The following is a 20063-nucleotide window of genomic DNA, read 5'->3' on the forward strand; positions in this document are numbered from 1 at the left end:
ACTCACAGTGAACCCAAGAATTGATATATTTCCCACATTTCATATAAAGGATATGTGTTGCATTTTCAGTAACCCAAGGAACACAATCAATAGATTGTTGACATATAATATTCCAAAATATTTCCATAAATTTAAGAAATATAATATTTCATATGGGGGATAAAGGTGAGCCAATAGACTTCAACTGAGGCTGTCTAAAAAGTCAATAACATATAAAAAGAGGAACATTTTTACCTTTTTAAAACATTTTTACCATTTCTAAATACTTTCATGGTCTTTATATATTTCACTATCTATGGGGCTTACATGCTTTGAAATATTATGAAATATTATCACTTGAAGTAACTTTATAACTTCTTGACAAACAAGCTAGCTGAGAACAGAAATAATTTTATATCAAAATATATATCAAACTTTCTCTGAAAATGTAATAATACATTCTTCAATATAGTAGAATCAAAATGCCTTAGAGGTGTGGCTCTGAGGAGGGTGCCTATGGAGTGTTCAATGCATGTGGCCCTGAGGTCGGTCCCTAGTGCTTTAAAGGAAGGGGAGCGGCCAAGGAGCATAAAATGTATACAACACTGAATGAAGAACTGAGGCTTAGCTGATGTACGGAATTTTGTACAGGCGTGTGGTTGTTTCCTAGGTGACACCAGATCCTGTCAGCTGACAGTAAAGCTAGCCAACACAGAACAGTAAGTAAGTCTAGGTGGTAACACACTTGAACCAAGTAACAATAGATTTCCAGTCTCACTGTGTAACAGGAATTACAGGTCTGCTCAATTACACAAAGAATATGTTTGTACAATGGAGGTCAATCTAGAGACAGAATAGGAAGTTAACTTCTTTGCTGTCCTCAAAGTACTTCTCCCAAGTCACTTTTACAAACATTTGGCTTCATTTTCTTACATCCAAAAGCCAAGAGAGAAGATGGCCATTAGAACCGGTCAATTTAGTTATTCAAAAGAACAATATACCTCTCAAAGTATTTGCATTTTTCTCAAATACAAACTTAAAAAGTCTTGTTTAAACACACCCAGGATTCAGAGAATATGATGATATGAGATCCTAGCCTAAAGGGCTCAGCAGAAGAGCAAGAGCAAGGAGCTACGAAAAGTCTGTAACTTCATCACACGGCACCACAGCATGACACGGCTGTGACAGACAGCTGTGCTGAGCAACACAGGGTCAGCATGGGTCACGTGTGGCCTGTGCAGGCTGGGCACACTGAAGATCATGGGTTGATGTTCAAGCTGAATCTCCATCCCAGATCTCCAGTGCCTTGCATATCTTCAGTCAAAAGGAAAACCTTAAATTACAATGATGTTGAGTTTTACTTCAAATAAATTCACTATGACAACTGCTTTTCTCGGTGATCCCAAGTATGGGAACATAGTCATTAAAATCTGGCTATACCTATGAGAAAATATCATCATCTGAATATGGCTTTTGAGTTCAGCGGCAATTAGCAGAAAAAAAAAACCCTAGTTCTATGAAATATTTGCTATTATTTACAAACATAACAAAACTACGTATTTGGCAGTATCTGAAAGGGACATGCCAACCCAAATGCTCAGGGAAAACAGAAAACGGTCTTGCAAACCTAACAGACCTGCAGCCAGACAAGAAAACAACCTGGCAGATTCTCATTAAAGGAAACTGACTTCTAGGACCTGATAACTAGTAAGGCTGAAAAAACATGAGCCTTCTGGAAGCTTGAAAATATTAAATGGTGTAAGAAAAAAAAGCCTTTATTCTAAAAACAATAATTAATATGCAGAGTAGGGTGCTAAGAGGTTTTTTTTTAGTCTACTAGAAAAACAAAAGGATGGCACTGAACACATAGGGCCAAATGACTAAACAATTTCAGAAGTAACTTTGGAAAGTCCTGCGAGGCATGTATTTTTCAGGTAGTATTTACTAAATACATACCGTGTACCAAGGGTAAGTGGGACAACAATACAATAGTCACACAGCCCATGCAGGGATGCTGTTTATGGAGTTACAGGGGAAATAGCTCCAATCTGTTTGTAGAACTCCACGGCGGGGGATACGTATGCACATGCCTCACCCACATCCCAGTCTAGTGGACTGTTCACTTCTGTTTTCATTGCTTCAGATCCAGGGGACCTTAGGTATTCCCGTGGCCACACCCAGAATCTCTTCACCTCTGAAGAGTCACCATTAGCAACCTCCCATGTGACCAGGTCTCTGAAACTGTCCATTGAAGCGCTTGTCAACACAATCATCCTTCCATTTGTCAGCCAATCTGCCATCTGGACTCCCACAGAAATATTATTCACGCACCCCTTTCTCTGTTTCTTTCCTCTCGCTGGTAGACCTGAGTGAACCTGGATCTCACAGAGCAGAAGCCAGTGTGGTTCTACTGCCTTGCCTGTTCTATACACTCCTCCCTGCTATCCCAGAGCTTGAGGTTATGCCTGCTAGGAGCTGTGGATATTCTTCTTTGACAGTGCTTTTTTTTTAAAAAAAAAATTTATTAGATATATTTCTTTACTTACATTTCAAATGTTACTCCCTTTCCCGGTTTCCTGTCCATAAGCCCCCACCCATCTCCTCCCCCTCCCCCACATCAGGTATTCTCCCCATCCATCCCCCTTACTGCCCCCCCATATTCCCCTGCACTGGGGGTCCAACCTTGGCAGGACTAAGGGCTTCCCCTTCCGCTGGTCCCCTAACAAGGCTATTCTCTGCTACATATGCAGTTGGAGCCCTGGGTCAGTCCATGTCTAGTCTTTTGGTAGTGGTTTAGTCCCTGGAAGCTCTGGTTGGTTGGCATTGTTGCACTTATGGGGTTGCAAGCTCCTTCAGCTCTTTCAATCCTTCCTCTAATTCCCCCAAGGGGGTCCTGTTCCCAGTTCAGTGGTTTGCTGCTAGCATTGACCTCTGTATTGGACATGCTCTGGATGTGTCTCTCAGGAGAGATCTATATCTGGTCCCTTTCAGCATGCACTTTTTAGCTTCATCAATCTTATCTGGTTTTGGTAGCTGTATATATATGGGCCACATGTGTGTCAGGCTCTGAATGGCCATTCCTTCAGTCGCTGCTCTAAACTTTGCTTCCATATTCCCTCCTATGGATATTTTCCCCCTTTTAAGAAGGAGTGGGAGCATCTGCATTTTGAGCTTCAAGGATGAAGTGGTCATTCTTCTTGAGCTTCCTGTGGTCTGTGGATTGCATCTTGGGTAGTTTCAACTTTTGGGCTAATACCCACTTATCAATGAGTACATATTAAGTGTGTTTTTCTGTGACTGGGTTACCTCACTCAGGATGATATTTTCTAGTTCATTCCATTTGCCTATGAATTTCATGAAGTCATTGTTTTTGAAAGCTGAGTAGTACTCCATTGTGTCGATGTACCACATTTTTTGAATCCATTCCTCTGTTGAAGGGCATCTGGGTTCTTTCCAGCTTCTGGCTATTATAAATAAGGCTGCTATGAACACAGTGGAGCATGTGTCTTTTTTATATGTTGGAGCATCTTTTGGGTATATGCCCAGGAGAGGTATAGCTGGATCCTGAGGCAGTTCAATGTCCAATTTTCTGAGGAACCTTCAGACTGATTTACAGAGTGGTTGTACCAGTCTGCAATCCCACCAACAATGGAGGAGTGTTCCTCTTTCTCCACATCCTTGCCAGCATCTGCTGTCACCTGAGTTTTTGATCTTAGCCATTCTGACTGATGTGAGGTGGAATCTCAGGGTTGTTTTGATTTGCATTTCCCTGATGACTAAGGATGTTGAACATTTCTTTAGGTGCTTTTTGGCCATTTGATAATCCTCGGCTGAGAATGTTTTGTTTAGCTCTGTACCCATTTTTTAATAGGGTTATTTGTCTCCCTGCTGTCTAACTTGAGTTCTTTGTATATTTTGGATATAAGCCCTCTATCAGATGTAGGATTGGTAAAGATCTTTTCCCAATCTGTTGGTTGCCATTTTGTCCTAACAACAGGGCCCTTTGCCTTACAGAAGCTTTGCAGTTTTATGAGATCCCATTTGTCGATTCTTGATCTTAGAGCATAAGCCATTGGTGTTTTGTTCAGGAGATTTTCTCCAGTGCTCATGTGTTTGAGACCCATCCCCACTTTTTCTTCTATTAGTTTGAGTGTATCTGGTTTAATGTGGAGGTCCTTGATCCACTTGGACCTAAGCTTTAATCTGCCCCTACCTGCCTCCTCCTATGTACCTTAATGTGCTCAGTAGCTTACACGTTAAGCACACCTGTCAGGTCTCCACCTCTGCTGTGAAGTCCCTCGTCTTCCCGGCAGCCATGCCATGCTTCTCAGACATCACTCCTTCCTACTCTCCCCACCTCGCAGGGAGCTTGCTTTCACCTGGCAATGGGCCTGGAGCCAAAACCAGTGGGCCTATTTTTAAAGTGGAACATTTTCATTCAACTACTCAGGCAGCTGGCTTTTTTTAGGTAAACTCAGAAATTATTTTGTTAATCACCATGATGTACAAATTGTAAATTGCATGCTTATTACTCCCTTACATGTTTTTATACCCAACTGCATATGCTCATATATGAATATGTAAACAGTACTACATATTACTTTCATTCAAAAAATAAAACAAGTTTACACTTGTTTATAATTCAACTTATAATTGAAAAATTATGTTTCCCAAGGTGACGTGTGTTGACACATGGCTAAGTTTAATTACATTGCTATCAACTGTTTATTACAAGCTTTGACTTATGTTTGTGCTGCCCAACACTGCAGCAAAACACCCAGCAGGAAGAGACACAAGGAAGCCTGACTCGTGCTCACGGTTCAGTTGTGGTACAGTCTGTCATGCCAGGAGGGCACGGCTCCAGGAAGGTCTTAGTGTGCGGCACCAATGTGAAGGCAGAACAGGGAAATGCCAGCGTTGGGCTGGCTTTGTCCTATTGATGCAGTCGGGATCTTACCTATATTTAGGAGGGTGGTCCTTCCCTCCTCAGATTAAGAGGCACCAAATACCTGGATGTATTTTCCTGGGCGACTGAAACCCTGCTAAGCTGATAGTGAAGAGGAACCATCACAGCTCGCCATCTTCATTCACTGTTTTCTTCCCAGTTTGGGTTTTTTGAAACAGGGTTTCTGTGTGGACCAGACCATCCGGGAACTCACTATGTAGACCAGGCTGTCCTTGAATTTATAGAGATCCACCTGACCTTGCCACTCCCACGTCCCGGCCTCAGGCTTTACCGTCACAGTGGTGCACATTCATGTTTCCGGTGTCCAGCATCTACAATGTCACTGAGGTGGAAGGCAGGGACCAGCTCATGGCCCCTTCACTTACCAGACAGTGGCCAGCCCTGCAAAGCACCTGTGCCGATCTGTACCCTGCTTCATGGCCCCTTTAACCTTGTCAGTGCTGAGCACGTCTAAAAATGCTTACGTATCAACTTACTTAAGACAGGCTCTCTATCACGCAGCTCTGATAGACCAGGCCTGCTGGGGTTAAGGTGTGACCATTGTGCTTCGACGTTTGGAGTCTGATTCTCAGCAGTGGTGTCTCCTGGCTCTGACGTGCATTTGCCTGAGCACTAACTGGGAAAGTCTATCTACTGTTATTTAAATTTTCGTTTATTTTAAAGGCAGGATCTCACTGGATACCCACCGACCCCTGTCTCCCAAGTGTGGGTATAAAAGATAGGTGCCAGTAGACTCAGCAATTTCTGCTATCTTAACATTTCATTCTTATTACACGTTAACTAGTTCAAATCCGACCAAAACTGACAGACAAATGAACAACATGTGTGTGTGTGTGGGGGGGGGTACTATGTCATGGCTGAGGTTCTCAGGTAACTGCTCTTGATTAGATTAAGGAAACTGTCTTCTATCTGTAGGTTTTAAGGATGTTTGCTTTTCTTGACATCATTTGATAAATTAGCTAGAAGAAAGTAAGTAGACAGGGTAAGGCTCTATGTATGAGTGTGGGGTGGGCCTGTGCGTAGAGGGAGGCACCTGCACTTACCTGTGCAGAGGCCAGGGCAGCCCTCGGGGCAGACCCTGCTTTAAGAGCATGGGTCTCTCACTTGCTCTGAGCTTGCCCAGTCGGCTGGTCAGCCTCAGCACCCATCTCTGCACTGCCGTGCACCACCACACCTGCTTCTCTTCTTATTTTAAACACCAAGACTAAGTACAGTGAAAAGACTCACAAAGGAAGATGAGGGGTTCTACTAGAGGATGGACATCAGAGCACTCAATACCGTCCCTGACAACACCTTAAACGTGCTCATCTAAATGAGGAGCACATTAAAGGCTCAGACTAAAGTTTGTAGGCTTAATATAAAAAAGTCATCTATACCATTTGTTTTCACATTAATTATATAGTAAGGAATAATACGTTGAATGTATTTGGTTAGTAATGACACTGGAATTCGGCCTCTTTGAAGTGTTTTCAATGAGGTTAATGGAAACTTACATACATGACTCGCCACATTCCTACTAGATAATGTGACTAGGGTTCCAAGGAATACAAACTTGATACTCAGAGGACATGGAATTTTGAATCATAATCTGGAAGGCAGAGATCAGGGCAGGTGTATATGCATCTGAATAGGACCAAAGACTAGTGCATCAAAACCACAAATCTGATCCACAGACCTCCACCTACTAACTCAGGAACACGTGTGTAAAAGACGAGAGATACAACCACAACATAAACACCGACACTGTAATATTCTAATGAAGCCAGCCAGAGGCCTCCACATTAAAATAAAGATGCCTTATAAGTATTAATTATTAAATGTAAACGCTTTTGTCACCTCTGTAGATCTGTACACACATTCAAAGGAGATGGTCTGACAGTCCCAACAATGCAGCACTGTAAACTGACCTGATGGAAAGGGTCGTCTCTATATTCTTTTTTCCCACATGGATTTATCTGAGGATTTCCCACATCTGTCTCACTGGTACAGGAGGAGCGGCATTCTGCACAATGTAACAAGTCTTCCCATAATACATCTTCAGTTTCAGATTCTGGCCTTGTGCTCTCAGAATCCTGTCTGGAACTTGAACAGCGAGAGCTGCAACTAGTACCCGATTTAGGGGCATCCTGAAATCAAGATATTCTTTGACATTAATACAATTTATGTATTCTTTCCAACTCAAAGGCTTTTATCAGAACCGTATATTGCTACACCAAACATACTGTCACAGGACCGTAGAAGAGACATCAAAACATGAAAGTACAGGTTAATTTTTAGGACTAAAGATGATGCTCTCTCATTTGACTTTACATTTCAGGTCAGATGTTACTCTGCACGCAAAAAGGATGCCTGTTTTCTCTTAAAATTTACATAAAGTTCAGAATTCAAGTAGACAGAGAGTAGTCCGTGCTCATATGGTATAGATTTCCAATATTTCCTGCTTAACCCCAGGCCTCCAGCACTCTACCATGAAGCAATGTCCTCAGCCCCTGGCTTGCTGAGAGAATGTTCACTCATGTAGTTCCAACTGGCTTCGGGTGTACAATACAGCCCAGGTTAGCTTCAAAAGTACAGTTCACCTGCCTACACTTTGTGAGTGCGAGGATTAGAGACGTGTGCCAGCAAGCCTGACTTATTTCACTGGAGCTAATTTGCATATATATCTGCAAAAATAGATTTCATCATATTACTGCCTTTCTCAAGGCTTAAACATGGCACTGAAAACCAGGAAGACAATCCTTACCTTGTGCTTTCAAGATAATCTATGGTACACAATAGAGAGCTAAACTGCACAGGTAAAAGGACCTACAAAATACACTTTCATAATCCGTTCCAGCACTCTATTCTGCTGGAAGTGTCCTCTCAAAACTTACCATCTGGTGGGTCTAGAAACCTGTGTCATGTTCAGATTTAGTGTATATCCAAGATGTCACCCAAGTAATTATTTTGGGTATTGTTCTTTTCTGTTCCTCCTCCCTCTTTCTCTTTCTCTAAATGAGACGGGACCTTTTATATAGCCCAGGCTGGCCTTGAACTCCTACGCCCCTCTCACACCAGCCTCCTAAATGCTAGTATCACCATGCCCAGAAACAGGCAATTTCTAGTGCCTGATTTTATTCTCATTTTTAGTTTATAAAATAAACATGAATAAAACTGATTTAATGTAAAAGTAAAAAAGAAAGGTGACTGAATAAGGACAGAAGGCTGTCCTTACAACCAGATCAAATTTTACATTTGTTATTAGTTGTCCTCTGCCTCGAAGGACTGTTCATTTGACTACTGAAAAAAGTACAGCCTGGAAAGATGGCTCAGCAGCCACATGCTCTTCCGGAGGACTTGGGGTCAATTTTCAGCGCCCTCAGAGAGGGTCACATGTGTCTGTAGCTCTGGTCCAAAACACCTGATGCCCTTTTCTGGCCTCCACAGGCACAGGGGTAAAGCATTCATATACTGAGGGAGAGCACCTAGACACACAGAATAAGCATTAAAAGGAGACACTGTTGCTCATGCCTGTTAACCGCACACTGGCCCACACCTAAGCGCCTCTCCTTCCTTATGGATTAGCTTTCCCAAACCAACTACCCTTCTGCTCCTCTCGCCACTCTTCCAGCATGGCTTCCAAAGTGACTCCATCAGGTTTAAACTCCACTCTCCAGCACACTCCGTGTGCACAGCTTTTCTCTGATGAACCTGCACTGCTCCCTGGCTCCAATCACAACTGTCTTGGCTGCTCTGCCCTTGGATTACCTTCCTACACCACAGCATTAATCCTGCCTTTGTTTAGAGAGATGTGGATAGTTTATATACCTTGACGCCTTCTATCTAGAATAATTACATCATCACTAAAGTGAGTTATAGGATCTTTTTTCATTTAGTTTCTAGATCAATAATTCTCTTAGCTGTTCATGCAACAGTCTCACATACTTGAATCACAAAAGACAGAAACAAGCAGTACTTTTTTGTTTATTATCCTTACTACAGATAATACAATACTTTGAATGAAATGTACTATTTATGATCTATTAAATGCAGACCTACTATTAATGGGATTAATATACTGATATCTATTAGTAGAAGGGAAGATGAATAAGAGGCAATTTATTTTTAAAGAAATGAACAGGAAAATGAACTTAACAGAGCACAAACTACGTGCTGGCTGGTTTTCACAGTGCAGTAAAGTAATTTGTAGTCTGCTCCAGGAGAGAAGACATGAAGGTCTTACCCAATGCTGGACCCTACAGGACACAACACCAGATGGTCCAATAGTGGCAAGGCTGTTACGGGAGTAAGCAACTGCTTTGAGCTTCCACAGAGGGAGTCATGCTTGTTACTATAAAACTGGTCAAAAGCCCATGGTTTGGGAGGCTCTGGGGAAAATCTACTACTGTTGTTTTGTTAAATGTTTATATTGTTAAATGGCTTTCTAAGTATTAGTCAAATGCTGAGAATAAACGACTGCTGGATGCTCAGTCCTAAATGGAACATCTATGTAGTAACCCCCAACCTCCAGGCTCAGGGGGAGTCATAGACGAGGAGGTAGAAAGACTGTCAGGGCTGGAGAGCTAGGAAGAGGGCTATGAAATGCCGCTGTCATGTAGCACAACCTGGCTGTTGTACTCAAGAACTCAAGAGCAGCTACAGCTTGCCTTTACCATAAATGCTAAGCCAACATTGCAGCCTGGGTCAGGAGGAGCTCACAAGGCCCCAACCCTAGTTAAAACTCTATTAGCATCCGCAGGCTGCTAGGAAAAGAAGGTCAGTTTTCTTTCTGTTGTGGCTCCTTAGTGCCCATGCTCCAGTGGATGACCCATGTGGGTATGGACAATAATAATTTTTTGATTATTTGTTTTGTTTTGTTTTTTAAGGGACATGAAGGTAGGAAAGGAACCTGACAAAGGAGACGAGGCAAGAGAAGGAAAAGAGGGGGGTGGATATGATAAAGATATTTTGCACATGTACATGAAATTGTCAGAATAAATACAAATATTCTTTAAATAGCACAATGTAAAATATAGAAAGTCAGGGTAAAACCAGTCTGTTTTTTAAAAAAAAAAATTCCCAAAGATTTTCAGATAGTACTAAGTACTAAGAGGCCAAGCAGTTTTCATTTAAGAGGTTTTTTTTAGTGTTTGAGATAAGAGCCCCGCTGTCCTAGAGCTGGCTTTGTAGACCAGGTTGGCCTTGAACTCAGAGAGATTTCCAGCCTCTACCTCCTGAGTGCAGAGATGAAAGGCTGGCAGCACACTGCCCAGCTGTTAGTTGTTTCCGTACAGTTCTCCAAATCCTATTTTAATCATATGAGTGCTTTGCCTTCACACGTGTCTATGCCGTGTGCATGTCTGCTGCATGCAGGTCAGAAGGGGCGGGCCAGATCCCCGGGAGCTAGAGTTACGGATGGTTGTGAGTCACCATATGGGGTATTAGAAATCAAGCTTTGGTTCTCTAGAATAGCAACCAGTGTTCTAACTGCCGAGCCATTTCTCCAACCCATTTCAAACATTTAACAAAGGTAGTTTATTATCTAATAGGAAGTCTTGATATAGATTTTCTAGCCATATATTAAAATTAAGTGACAAATTAAGAGGTATTATTTTTAATTAAAACTAATGGGTAGGTTTATGAGTAAGGAAGCATTTATAATTCTAGCTATATCCTGCCAAAAAATATTTTACAATTATTACATTACAAATATAAACTCCAAAATAATTACCAATGGTCTTTACATTTAAAATCAAATTTAATCTAACAACTTAGTCTAAAAATAAAAAATATTGTAATTAACAAACAAACAAACAAAAAACAGTTCAATCTAACCCTGGCTTTTGAAAACAGTTTTGCCTCCCTAAAGTAGATACATAAACTGGGCCTCAAAAAAGTTTGGGAAAAAAAAGTTCCCAAAGTCATTTAAATAGTCTGATTCCAAACCCACAGGTTCTTAATTAAGATCTCCATCACACGCTTTCTTCATTTAATGAGAATCTAATCTACTAAAGTAAATGGACAATATTTGAAGAAAAAAAGAGATAGAATTAAGCAGGCAGAATAGAAGAAACAGGACATAGAGTCCACTCTCTGGGATACATTCTGTCTTATAGGTAACCAAGTAATTCCACCAGTCTCTTCTTAAAGAGCAGAACTTGCTGGAGCCAGTACTCAGTGCACAGTGGACTGAGCAAAGACCAGGGAGGAAAGGCCTGGACATAGAATGGCAGGGTTCCCACACGAACTCAGGGAGAGGCCTCACATGAAGCGACAAGGACCACAGTACCTCAGGTACTGACACACTAATTTCTCCAACATTCAACAACTTCTCTCTATGATCACTGAAATTATTCTACAACAGGAAAGTAAATTCAAAATGTTTTCTTCAGGCGACATTCAGGTCACCTGAAAAGACCTTGACATCTCGGAGAGATTTATTGGCATTTTGTATGTTTCCTACAATAAACAGGAACTAGAATCTAGTCGTTTCAAAGAAAGTGTTGGTTTATTTTTATTTTATGTGACTTTTCTTCTGAAGTGGTAATTGCGCAAGGTGATAAATACACTAATTGTGTTGCCTTTAAGTCTACCCTAATGATTGTCTGAGGGGAGGAAGGCTCATTCTTAAAGAAGAAAAACAAAACAAAACAAAACCCAAAGTCCTTTGGAGAGTTCGGTATTTGAAGAGTCCAGTGATTATAAATAAAGTGCCAACAATCATACACATCGACCTCAACCGCTTCTTCTAGAACGGTGGTTCTCAACGTCCCAACACTGCAACCTTTACACACACACGGTTCCTCATGCTGGAGTGGCCCCAACAATAGGATTATTTTGTTGTTACTTCATAATTGTAATTTTGCTACTGTTATAAATCATAATATAAATCGCAGACATGCAGGATATCTAATATGAACCCCCAAATGGGTCACAACCCACAGACTGAGAGCCACTGTTCTAAAGGTTTTGTTCTCTTTTAGAACACGGCCTTTAAAGTTGGCTCTGTTTCTAAGGTCAAATCTGAGGGAGCTGAATGCAACTATTTAAACATCATTTATTTTAAAGCCTTTGTAAATGAATCTAAGAAGATTAATTTTTATGTAATGTTTACTGTCAATGTTAAATAAGTTAAATTGTTTCTTTTTTTTTTTTTAAGATTTATTCATTTATTTTATATATAAGTACACTGTAGCTGTCTTCAGACACACCAGAAGAGGGCATCGGATCTCTTTACAGATGGTTGTGAGCCACCATGTGGTTGCTGGGAATTGAACTCAGGACCTCTGAAAGAGCAGTCAGTGCTCTTAACCGCTGAGCCATCTCTCCAGCCCCCAAATTGTTTCTTTTAAAAAAAAACTGTTTTTATTTTATGTGTATGGATGTTTCCCTGGATGTAGATGCATTTACATTGTGTGCACACTGCCCACGGAGTTCAGAAGTTGTGTCCGATCCCTGAACTGGAGTCAGGATGGCTGTGAATCATCATGTGGGGACTGAGAACTGAACCCAGGTCCTCTGCAGGACCAACAAGTGCTCTTAACCATGGAGCCCTCACTCTAGCTATGCTTAACATGTTTCTCAAGCAATATTTATTTAAAGTCTAAGTCTAGCAGAACAATACCCTGCTCTTCAAGAATCTCAGTAATTAAAACTTGCTGTGCAAAGAGCAAAGATCACAGAGGCAAAAATCCCTCCAAAGTCAGATAACTACGCAGGAGACGCGTCAAGGCCCTCTACCTTGCTTTCAGTGCCAAAAAACTTCTGACTGCATAACATAAGAGTTGGATGTCCCAGGCTTGGTTATTTGGTTTAAAAGCAGGATGTGGGTCCCAAAGCAGTAAGCTGGTGTACTATCTTAGTGTGTCTAATGCAGTCTCTGGGGGAAAGACAACCACAGCCCAAGCAAACACTGAGAGAGGACCATGTGAAAGTAACTGTCCTCGCAACCTGAAGACTCATATTCTACCCCAATATCACTTGATTTCTTTCCTAAGGACAACTCAAAATCATCCAGAAAAAGAAAATTTGTGTATTTTGAAAAGACTAAGGGTAATGTGAGGGGACAAGAAGTGACACTGGCACATCTCAGGGAAGTGAACACTAAATAGAATGACATTATTTTTCTGTCTAAATTGTTTTAAGTCTAGAGGTGTCAGAAAATTGGGAAAAAGTCTGAGAAAACCAATAAGCAAAGAAACAAATTTATAAAAAAAGAAAAACTGGAATCAAAGAAGAAAATTTCTCAATGTTGTACTGTGGGGAAGTTAGGAACCAGCAGTAGCATCACGAGAGAAGTTAGCTGGAAAATAACGTCACTATAATGAACTGTGGAAAGACCGAAACAGAAGCTGGCAGACTGTCCCAGCTGGTAAGGTCACTCTGCGGCAAGCCTGACAATATCTTGACAACCTGAGCTAGATCCCTGGAGCTCACCTGGTGGGAAGATAAACTACCACAAGTTGTTCTCTGAGCTCCGCATGTACAGAAGAGGCACTGCTCCAAACCAGTACACAAGGAACAGTAAAGAAGCAACTAAGTGAATGACTTTACTAGATACTGCAAAAAGCGAATGTGCACGGATGGCTATTGATCAGTGGATCAGTGCTACATTATCCATCAGGACTGTGAAACAGAGCTGGTGTGGTGGCCCACCTTGAAGCCCAGTATTTGGAAGGAAGAGTTAGATGAATCTGGGTAGGGTTAGCCTGGTCCCTATAACAAGTTTCAGGATAGTTAACAGAACATAGTGAGAATCTTTCTCAAATAATAATAATAATAATAATAATAATAATAATAATAATAATAATAGTAAAATAATAATATATTGATAATGGTGGGAAATATTTCAATAATAACATGCAATTGTTGAAAGTAATATAACACAGACATATGTGCATTTAAATAAGGTCAAACTGTATACCTCATTTGCGTAATGCTTTTTATAATGGTGTGGCTTTCTATTTCGAAGACCGCTTTCAGAAGTTCTGTCCCCATGACAGCGCGATGGGTATCCTGTTTCAGGACCCTCCTCACTGGATACTTCATCAGAGACATTTGTTATCTTTCTTTGGGCATCCTAGTTGGGAATAGAAAAAGAGAACGGTAAGTAACATCTGATTGATATTTGAGCTTTACAATGGCAATCATTAAAAATTAGACAACATATACCTCTATACCTTCAAAATATCTTCAAATGCCACCAAGAATCTGATTAGGACTACTTAATTTTCAGCAAAAAATGTCTTGAAATTAGTGATTATACTCTTCAATATATATTTTCTTTTTAAAATTCAAGTAATTCACCAAATACTATTCTGTAACATTTTGTTCAGAAAAGAATCTGAAACATCTTACGGAAATAAGAAATATGAATAACACACAAATGTAACAGACCATCTGAAAGAAGCTGAAAGACCTGAGAAAATATTACAGCATTTTATAAAGCTAAATGGTCATCAATTATAAGCTCCACCACTGATTTAGAAATAGTATAAGACAGCAATGAAGAGTTGAACATGTGTGCATTTCTCATACACTATAAATCATAAATCAACTGTAAGAGACCCAGATTTTAGATATTCTGAACCTGATCAAGAGATGTAAGCTCTACTGATAGTTTTTACACAAACCTCAGTAGGTAATATGTACCTGAAAATGTATGTGTGAGAGATATGACCCATGTTATGTTCATAGTATCAGACAGCTGATGCTTGAGTAGTAAACTACAGCCAGACTTGGGACTTACGGCTGATACTACAAAATGTAAGTACATACATTATTAAAAGATTTTTCAGAAAATCTCTCCATCTCCTTCAATACAAGAATGCCCATGCTCATATTCCTAAATGCAACCTCTTATAACTTGACCACACTTTAGGAAATTGGTAAGCACAGTATTGTGTTGCACATTTCATACACACTTACAGCTTTCATATACACTTGCTTTTGGTGATGTCCCTCTCTGCTCCTCCTGTCAGCTCTCTGTCCTATGTTTTGCTTGTTCCCTTTCTAGAGCAACTTGTCCCTGCACTTGCACACATCACAGTATGCATCTTACTCCCCCGCCCCATGAAAGGTTTGCTTTCCCCTCTCAGTTGGCACTTTCTACATAGTCACTCCTACATAAATGTACAAATATACAAATTAGACCCTAGGATTCCCACAAGAAGATAAATGCAACTGGAAAAATAGATAACAGATAAAATAGATTTAAAAAAAGACATGCAGCATTTGTCTTTTTGAGCCTGGGTTACCTTACTCAATACATTTCCAGTTCTACCCAGTTTCCTTTCTTCACTGCTGAATAAAATTCCATAGTGTACACACACACACACACACACACACACACACACACACACACACGCACGCGCGCACGCACGCACGCACGCACACACGCACAGAAGCAAATAAATTATACACATAAAACAAAATAAATCAAACTACCCATACATTTTAAAACTGTTTGTAAAAGGTTTGCTGAGGTGTCTACAGCTGTACAGGTTTGTTTCCAGGGTTTGTATTACGCTTCATGGGTCTACATGTCTACTTTTGTGGAAGCAGCGTGCAGGCTTTTTCACTATGGCTGTGTGGTATAGTTTGAGGCCAGGTGACACGATGCCTATAGCAATATTAGGATGGCTTTGGCTACCTATGTTCTTTTGCATTTCCCTATGAATTTAGGATCCACATCCCCCCTCCCCCCAGTTCCTGAGGACTGCATTAAGCATAGATTATTTTTGTAGTCACAATATTTAATTGTGAGCATAAATCTTTCCTTTGCCAGGTGTCCTCCTCCGGTTTTTTGTAAGAATCTTGTTTTCACTGCAGAAACTATTATGATTGGGATATTCTAATTTCTTTCTCATCAGGTTTATTCCCAATATACATAAAAGTCACGCTGTATACTAACTTTGTATCCTGCAACTTACTCTAAGTGTTTATCCTATGCAAAGGTTTTCAGATTGGATGTCATGGTGTCTTTTAAATAGACTCATGCCATCTACAAATAAGGATGAATTTAACTTTTCCTTCCAAATGCTAATCCCTTTTATCTCTTTCTCTTGTCTCACTGTTGTAACTAAGACTTCAAACATTACACTGAGTAACAGTGGAGTGGACACCTTGTCTCACTCCAATAACATGCTTCAAAAAAGAGAAAACCCACCTAAAATCTGTATGGAACCGTGAAAGATCCTGAATAGCGATCTTGAACTAAAAGAACAAAGACTTCACAAAAGTGCTAACAACATACACACTGAGACTGCTGCAAATCAACTAATTACTGACAGATGACGAGACAACTAATTATGCAGTCCACAAAGACAACAATGTTTTGTCTTGTGAGGCAGAAGAAACAGAACTGGTAATAAGTCACACTCACAGTGTGAGTCTTTCTACATCAGACTTACTTCATAGACTGTAGAGTTATACTGTATTATTACACAGTATGATGCACACGTGTGTGTGTGTGTGTGTGTGTGTGTGTGTATGTGTATGTGTGTATGAGAGAGAGAGAGAGAGAGACGACAGATGACAGACAGACAGACAGACAGACAGACAGACAGACAGACAGGGAAGTAGTTCATAGAGTCTAGAGGAGAAGGAGGGGATGAATGGGCAGTACCTAAAGAATACGGGTACATGTGCCTAGGAAGAATAACCTATTTTCTGGAATTATGGTTGACAAATTACTGCACATTTAAACACAGAAAAGAAAAAAGGTTTTTCAGTGTTGCCAGCATACGTTAACACCTGTAATTAATAATCAATTTGGAATGTACTGAGCTACACTTGCAGTCATGTTTAGCCACATTGCCCTGATCTTCAACGTCCTCACTATTATTCACAGAAGGTCAGAGAATCAATCCTAGAGACAACATTTGCTTTGAGAGCAGCTATTCCTCCATCAGTCCACGCTAGCAGATACAGACTCAGACTCTGGCAACAGCACTGACTTTGGCAGGAACACTCCTCGGCGTTCGTGTGGCCCAGGCGGTGTCTTCTGGCCGAATGGTTTCACACTGAGGCTCATGGTCCTGTGCTCCATCCTCGCTGCTTTTTACAGTCCTCTTCCCATCCAGGGACACATAGCCATTGTCAGTCTCAGTTGACTTATCAATGGAATTCTTTGTCTTCTTTGACCTAAACCCAAGAATGTTTAGAAATATGTTAATGTGTACTTAGCTCATTCTGGATGGATTGATAGAAATTATAATCTGCATTATTACATAAAGCAAAAATTTTCAGATTTTTAATGGCTACCCTTATGTTTTACAGTAAATGAAAAATACTATCTGATAAAATGACCATTCAAAGTAAAATCCTAGTTCAATTGGTAGGTTTTAAGGTCTTCCAATTCACAAAGAAAAGCCAACTTTACAGAGTAATTCTCAGTCCTGATCACCTGGCCCGGGGAAAGTGTCTAGAATAAAACTTTTGCCCAATTTCTGAGGGTCAATGTATTTTAAGCTTTTATTTTAAAAAAAGTAGCTTTGAAGTCTCATCAGATAAGTTATAATTAATGACTTAACACTATCTCCAATACTTTACCTTTGGTATATACACACATAAGATCTTTGATAAGTCCCTTTTAATATATAATAAAAACATCAAGACTTTTTGAAGCACAAAGTATGGGAAAAGAAAAACAGAATAAAGTTATAAATCTGGCAAAAGTAAAAATGAAGAACATAAAATTAAGAAGTTAACTCTTCCTCACACCAAAAAATTGCTTTAAAAAATAATTGATGGTCATGTTTAATGGAGCCTATAAGGCCAGAATTAAAGGATATTGATTTATAGGAATAAAATATTTCTAAAATACAATGTGGGAAATAGTCATTTTTTTAACAAGCAAATGTTTGAGGAGTCTTAAAAGACTGCAACTACTGAAAGTGGTTTCCAACAGAAACCTTTAGTAAAAATAAGGTGTGTTCCATCCAATGGAAAAAAGATAGCATTTTCAGCAAATGGTGCTGGTTCAACTGGAGGTCAACATGTAGAAGAATGCAGATCAATCCATGCTTATCACCCTGTACAAAGCTTAAGTCCAAGTGGATCAAGGACCTCACATCAAATAGACACCTCAAACTAATAGAAGAAAACTAAAAGCATCTGGAACACATGGGCACTGGAAAAATTTCCTGAACAAAACACCAATGAAAAACTTACGCTCTAAGATCAAAAAAGAATCGACAAATGGGATCTCCTTAAAACTGCAAAAGCTTCTGTAAAGGCAAAGGACACTGTGGTTGGACAAAATAGCAACCAACAGATTGGGAAAAGATCTTTACCGATCCTACAACAGATAGAGGGCTTATATCCAAAATATACAAAGAACTCAAGAAGTTAGACCGCAGGGAAACAAATAACCCTATTAAAAAATGGGGTTCAGAGCTAAACAACGAATTCACAGCTGAGGAATGCCGAATGGCTGAGAAACACCTAAAGAAATGTTCAACATCTTTAGTCATAAAGGAAATGCAAATCAAAAACAACCCTGAGATTTCACCTCACCCAGTGAGAATGGCTAAATCAAAAACTCAGGTGACAGATGCTGGCAAGGATGTGGAAAGGAACACTCCTCCATTGTTGGTGGGATTGCAGACTGGTACAACCATTCTGGAAATCAGTCTGGAGGTTCCTCAGAAAAATGGACATTGAACTGCCTGAGGATCCAGCTATATACCTCTCTTGGGCATATACCCAAAAAGATGCCCCAACATATAAAAAAAACAAAAGACATGCTCCACTATGTTCATCGCAGCCTTATTTATAATAGCCAAGCTGGAAAGAACCCAGATGCCCTTCAACAGAGGAATGGATACAGAAAATGTGGTACATCTACACAATGGAATATTACTCAGCTATCAAAAACAACGACTTTATGAAATTAAATAGGCAAATATAGTTTGGAACTGGAAAATATCATCCTGAGTGAGCTAACCCAATCACAGAAAGACATACATGGTATGCACTCATTGATAAGTGGCTATTAGCCCAAATGCTTGAATACCCTAGATCCCAAGAACAAACGAAACTCAAGATGGATGATCAAAATGTGAATGCTTCACTCCTTTAAATGAGGAAAAAGAATACCCTTGGCAGGGAAGAGAGAGGCAAAGATTAAAACAGAGACTGAAGGAACACCCATTCAGAGCCTGCCCCACATGTGGCCCATACATATACAACCACCCAATTAGACAAGATGGATGAAGCAAAGAAGTGCAGACCCGACAGGGCGGATGTAGATCTCTCCCTGAGAGACACAGCCAGAATACAGCAAATACAGAGGCGAATGCCAGCAGCAAACCACTGAACTGAGAATAGGACCCCCGTTGAAGGAATCAGAGAAAAAGAACTGGAAAGAGCTTGAAGGTGCTCGAGACCCCATATGTACAACAATGCCAAGCAACAGAGCTTCCAGGGACTAAGCCACTACCTAAAGACTATGTCATGGACTGACCCTGGACTCTGACCTCAGGGTAGCAATGAATATCTAGTAAGAGCACCAGTGGAAGGGGAAGCCCTGGGTCCTAAAGACTGAACCCCGATGAACTAGACTGTGGGGAGGAAGGCAATGGGGGAGGGTGGGAGGAACACCCATAAGGAAGGGGGGGGGGGGATGTTTGCCGGAACAGGAAAGGGGAATAACACCAAATGTATATAAGAAATATTCATTAATAAAAAAAAAAAAATAATAAGGTGTGTTCAATGTGGAGTAAATAAAGCTTTCATAAAATACAATTTAAACGTATTTTTATTCAAATAACTCCCTTTGAGTTTTCTAAATATTTTTTTTTTTTTTTTTTTTTTTTTTTTTTTTTTTTTTTTTTTTTTTTTTTTTTTTTTTTTTTTTTTTTTTTTTTTTTTTTTTTTTTTTTTTTTTTTTTTTTTTTTTTTTTTTTTTTTTTTTTTTTTTTTTTTTTTTTTTTTTTTTTTTTTTTTTTTTTTTTTTTTTTTTTTTTTTTTTTTTTTTTTTTTTTTTTTTTTTTTTTTTTTTTTTTTTTTTTTTTTTTTTTTTTTTTTTTTTTTTTTTTTTTTTTTTTTTTTTTTTTTTTTTTTTTTTTTTTTTTTTTTTTTTTTTTTTTTTTTTTTTTTTTTTTTTTTTTTTTTAATTCCTTTGTTTTCTAGAGCA

General features: G+C 39.6%; 1 protein-coding gene across 4 annotated transcripts in view; it reads right to left on the bottom strand.

Annotated features, from left to right (window-relative positions):
* The window catches only part of Phtf2 (putative homeodomain transcription factor 2), a 115789-nt gene that overhangs the window by 17734 nt on the left and 77992 nt on the right, over nucleotides 1-20063 (bottom strand). For 2 of the 4 annotated variants that reach the window (XM_032907063.1, XM_032907064.1), the window contains 3 exons: nucleotides 16882-17068; nucleotides 13848-14003; nucleotides 6853-7071 (listed from right to left, as the gene is read on the bottom strand). In XM_032907063.1, the coding sequence (XP_032762954.1) occupies nucleotides 6853-7071; nucleotides 13848-14003; nucleotides 16882-17068 (562 nt within the window). The remainder of the gene's footprint in view (nucleotides 1-6852; nucleotides 7072-13847; nucleotides 14004-16881; nucleotides 17069-20063) is intronic. The other 2 variants (XM_032907065.1, XM_032907066.1) reach the window with 1 other exon arrangement.

The sequence above is a fragment of the Rattus rattus genome, chromosome 6 (assembly GCF_011064425.1).
Source record: "Rattus rattus isolate New Zealand chromosome 6, Rrattus_CSIRO_v1, whole genome shotgun sequence".
Classification (NCBI taxonomy): Eukaryota; Metazoa; Chordata; class Mammalia; order Rodentia; family Muridae; genus Rattus; species Rattus rattus.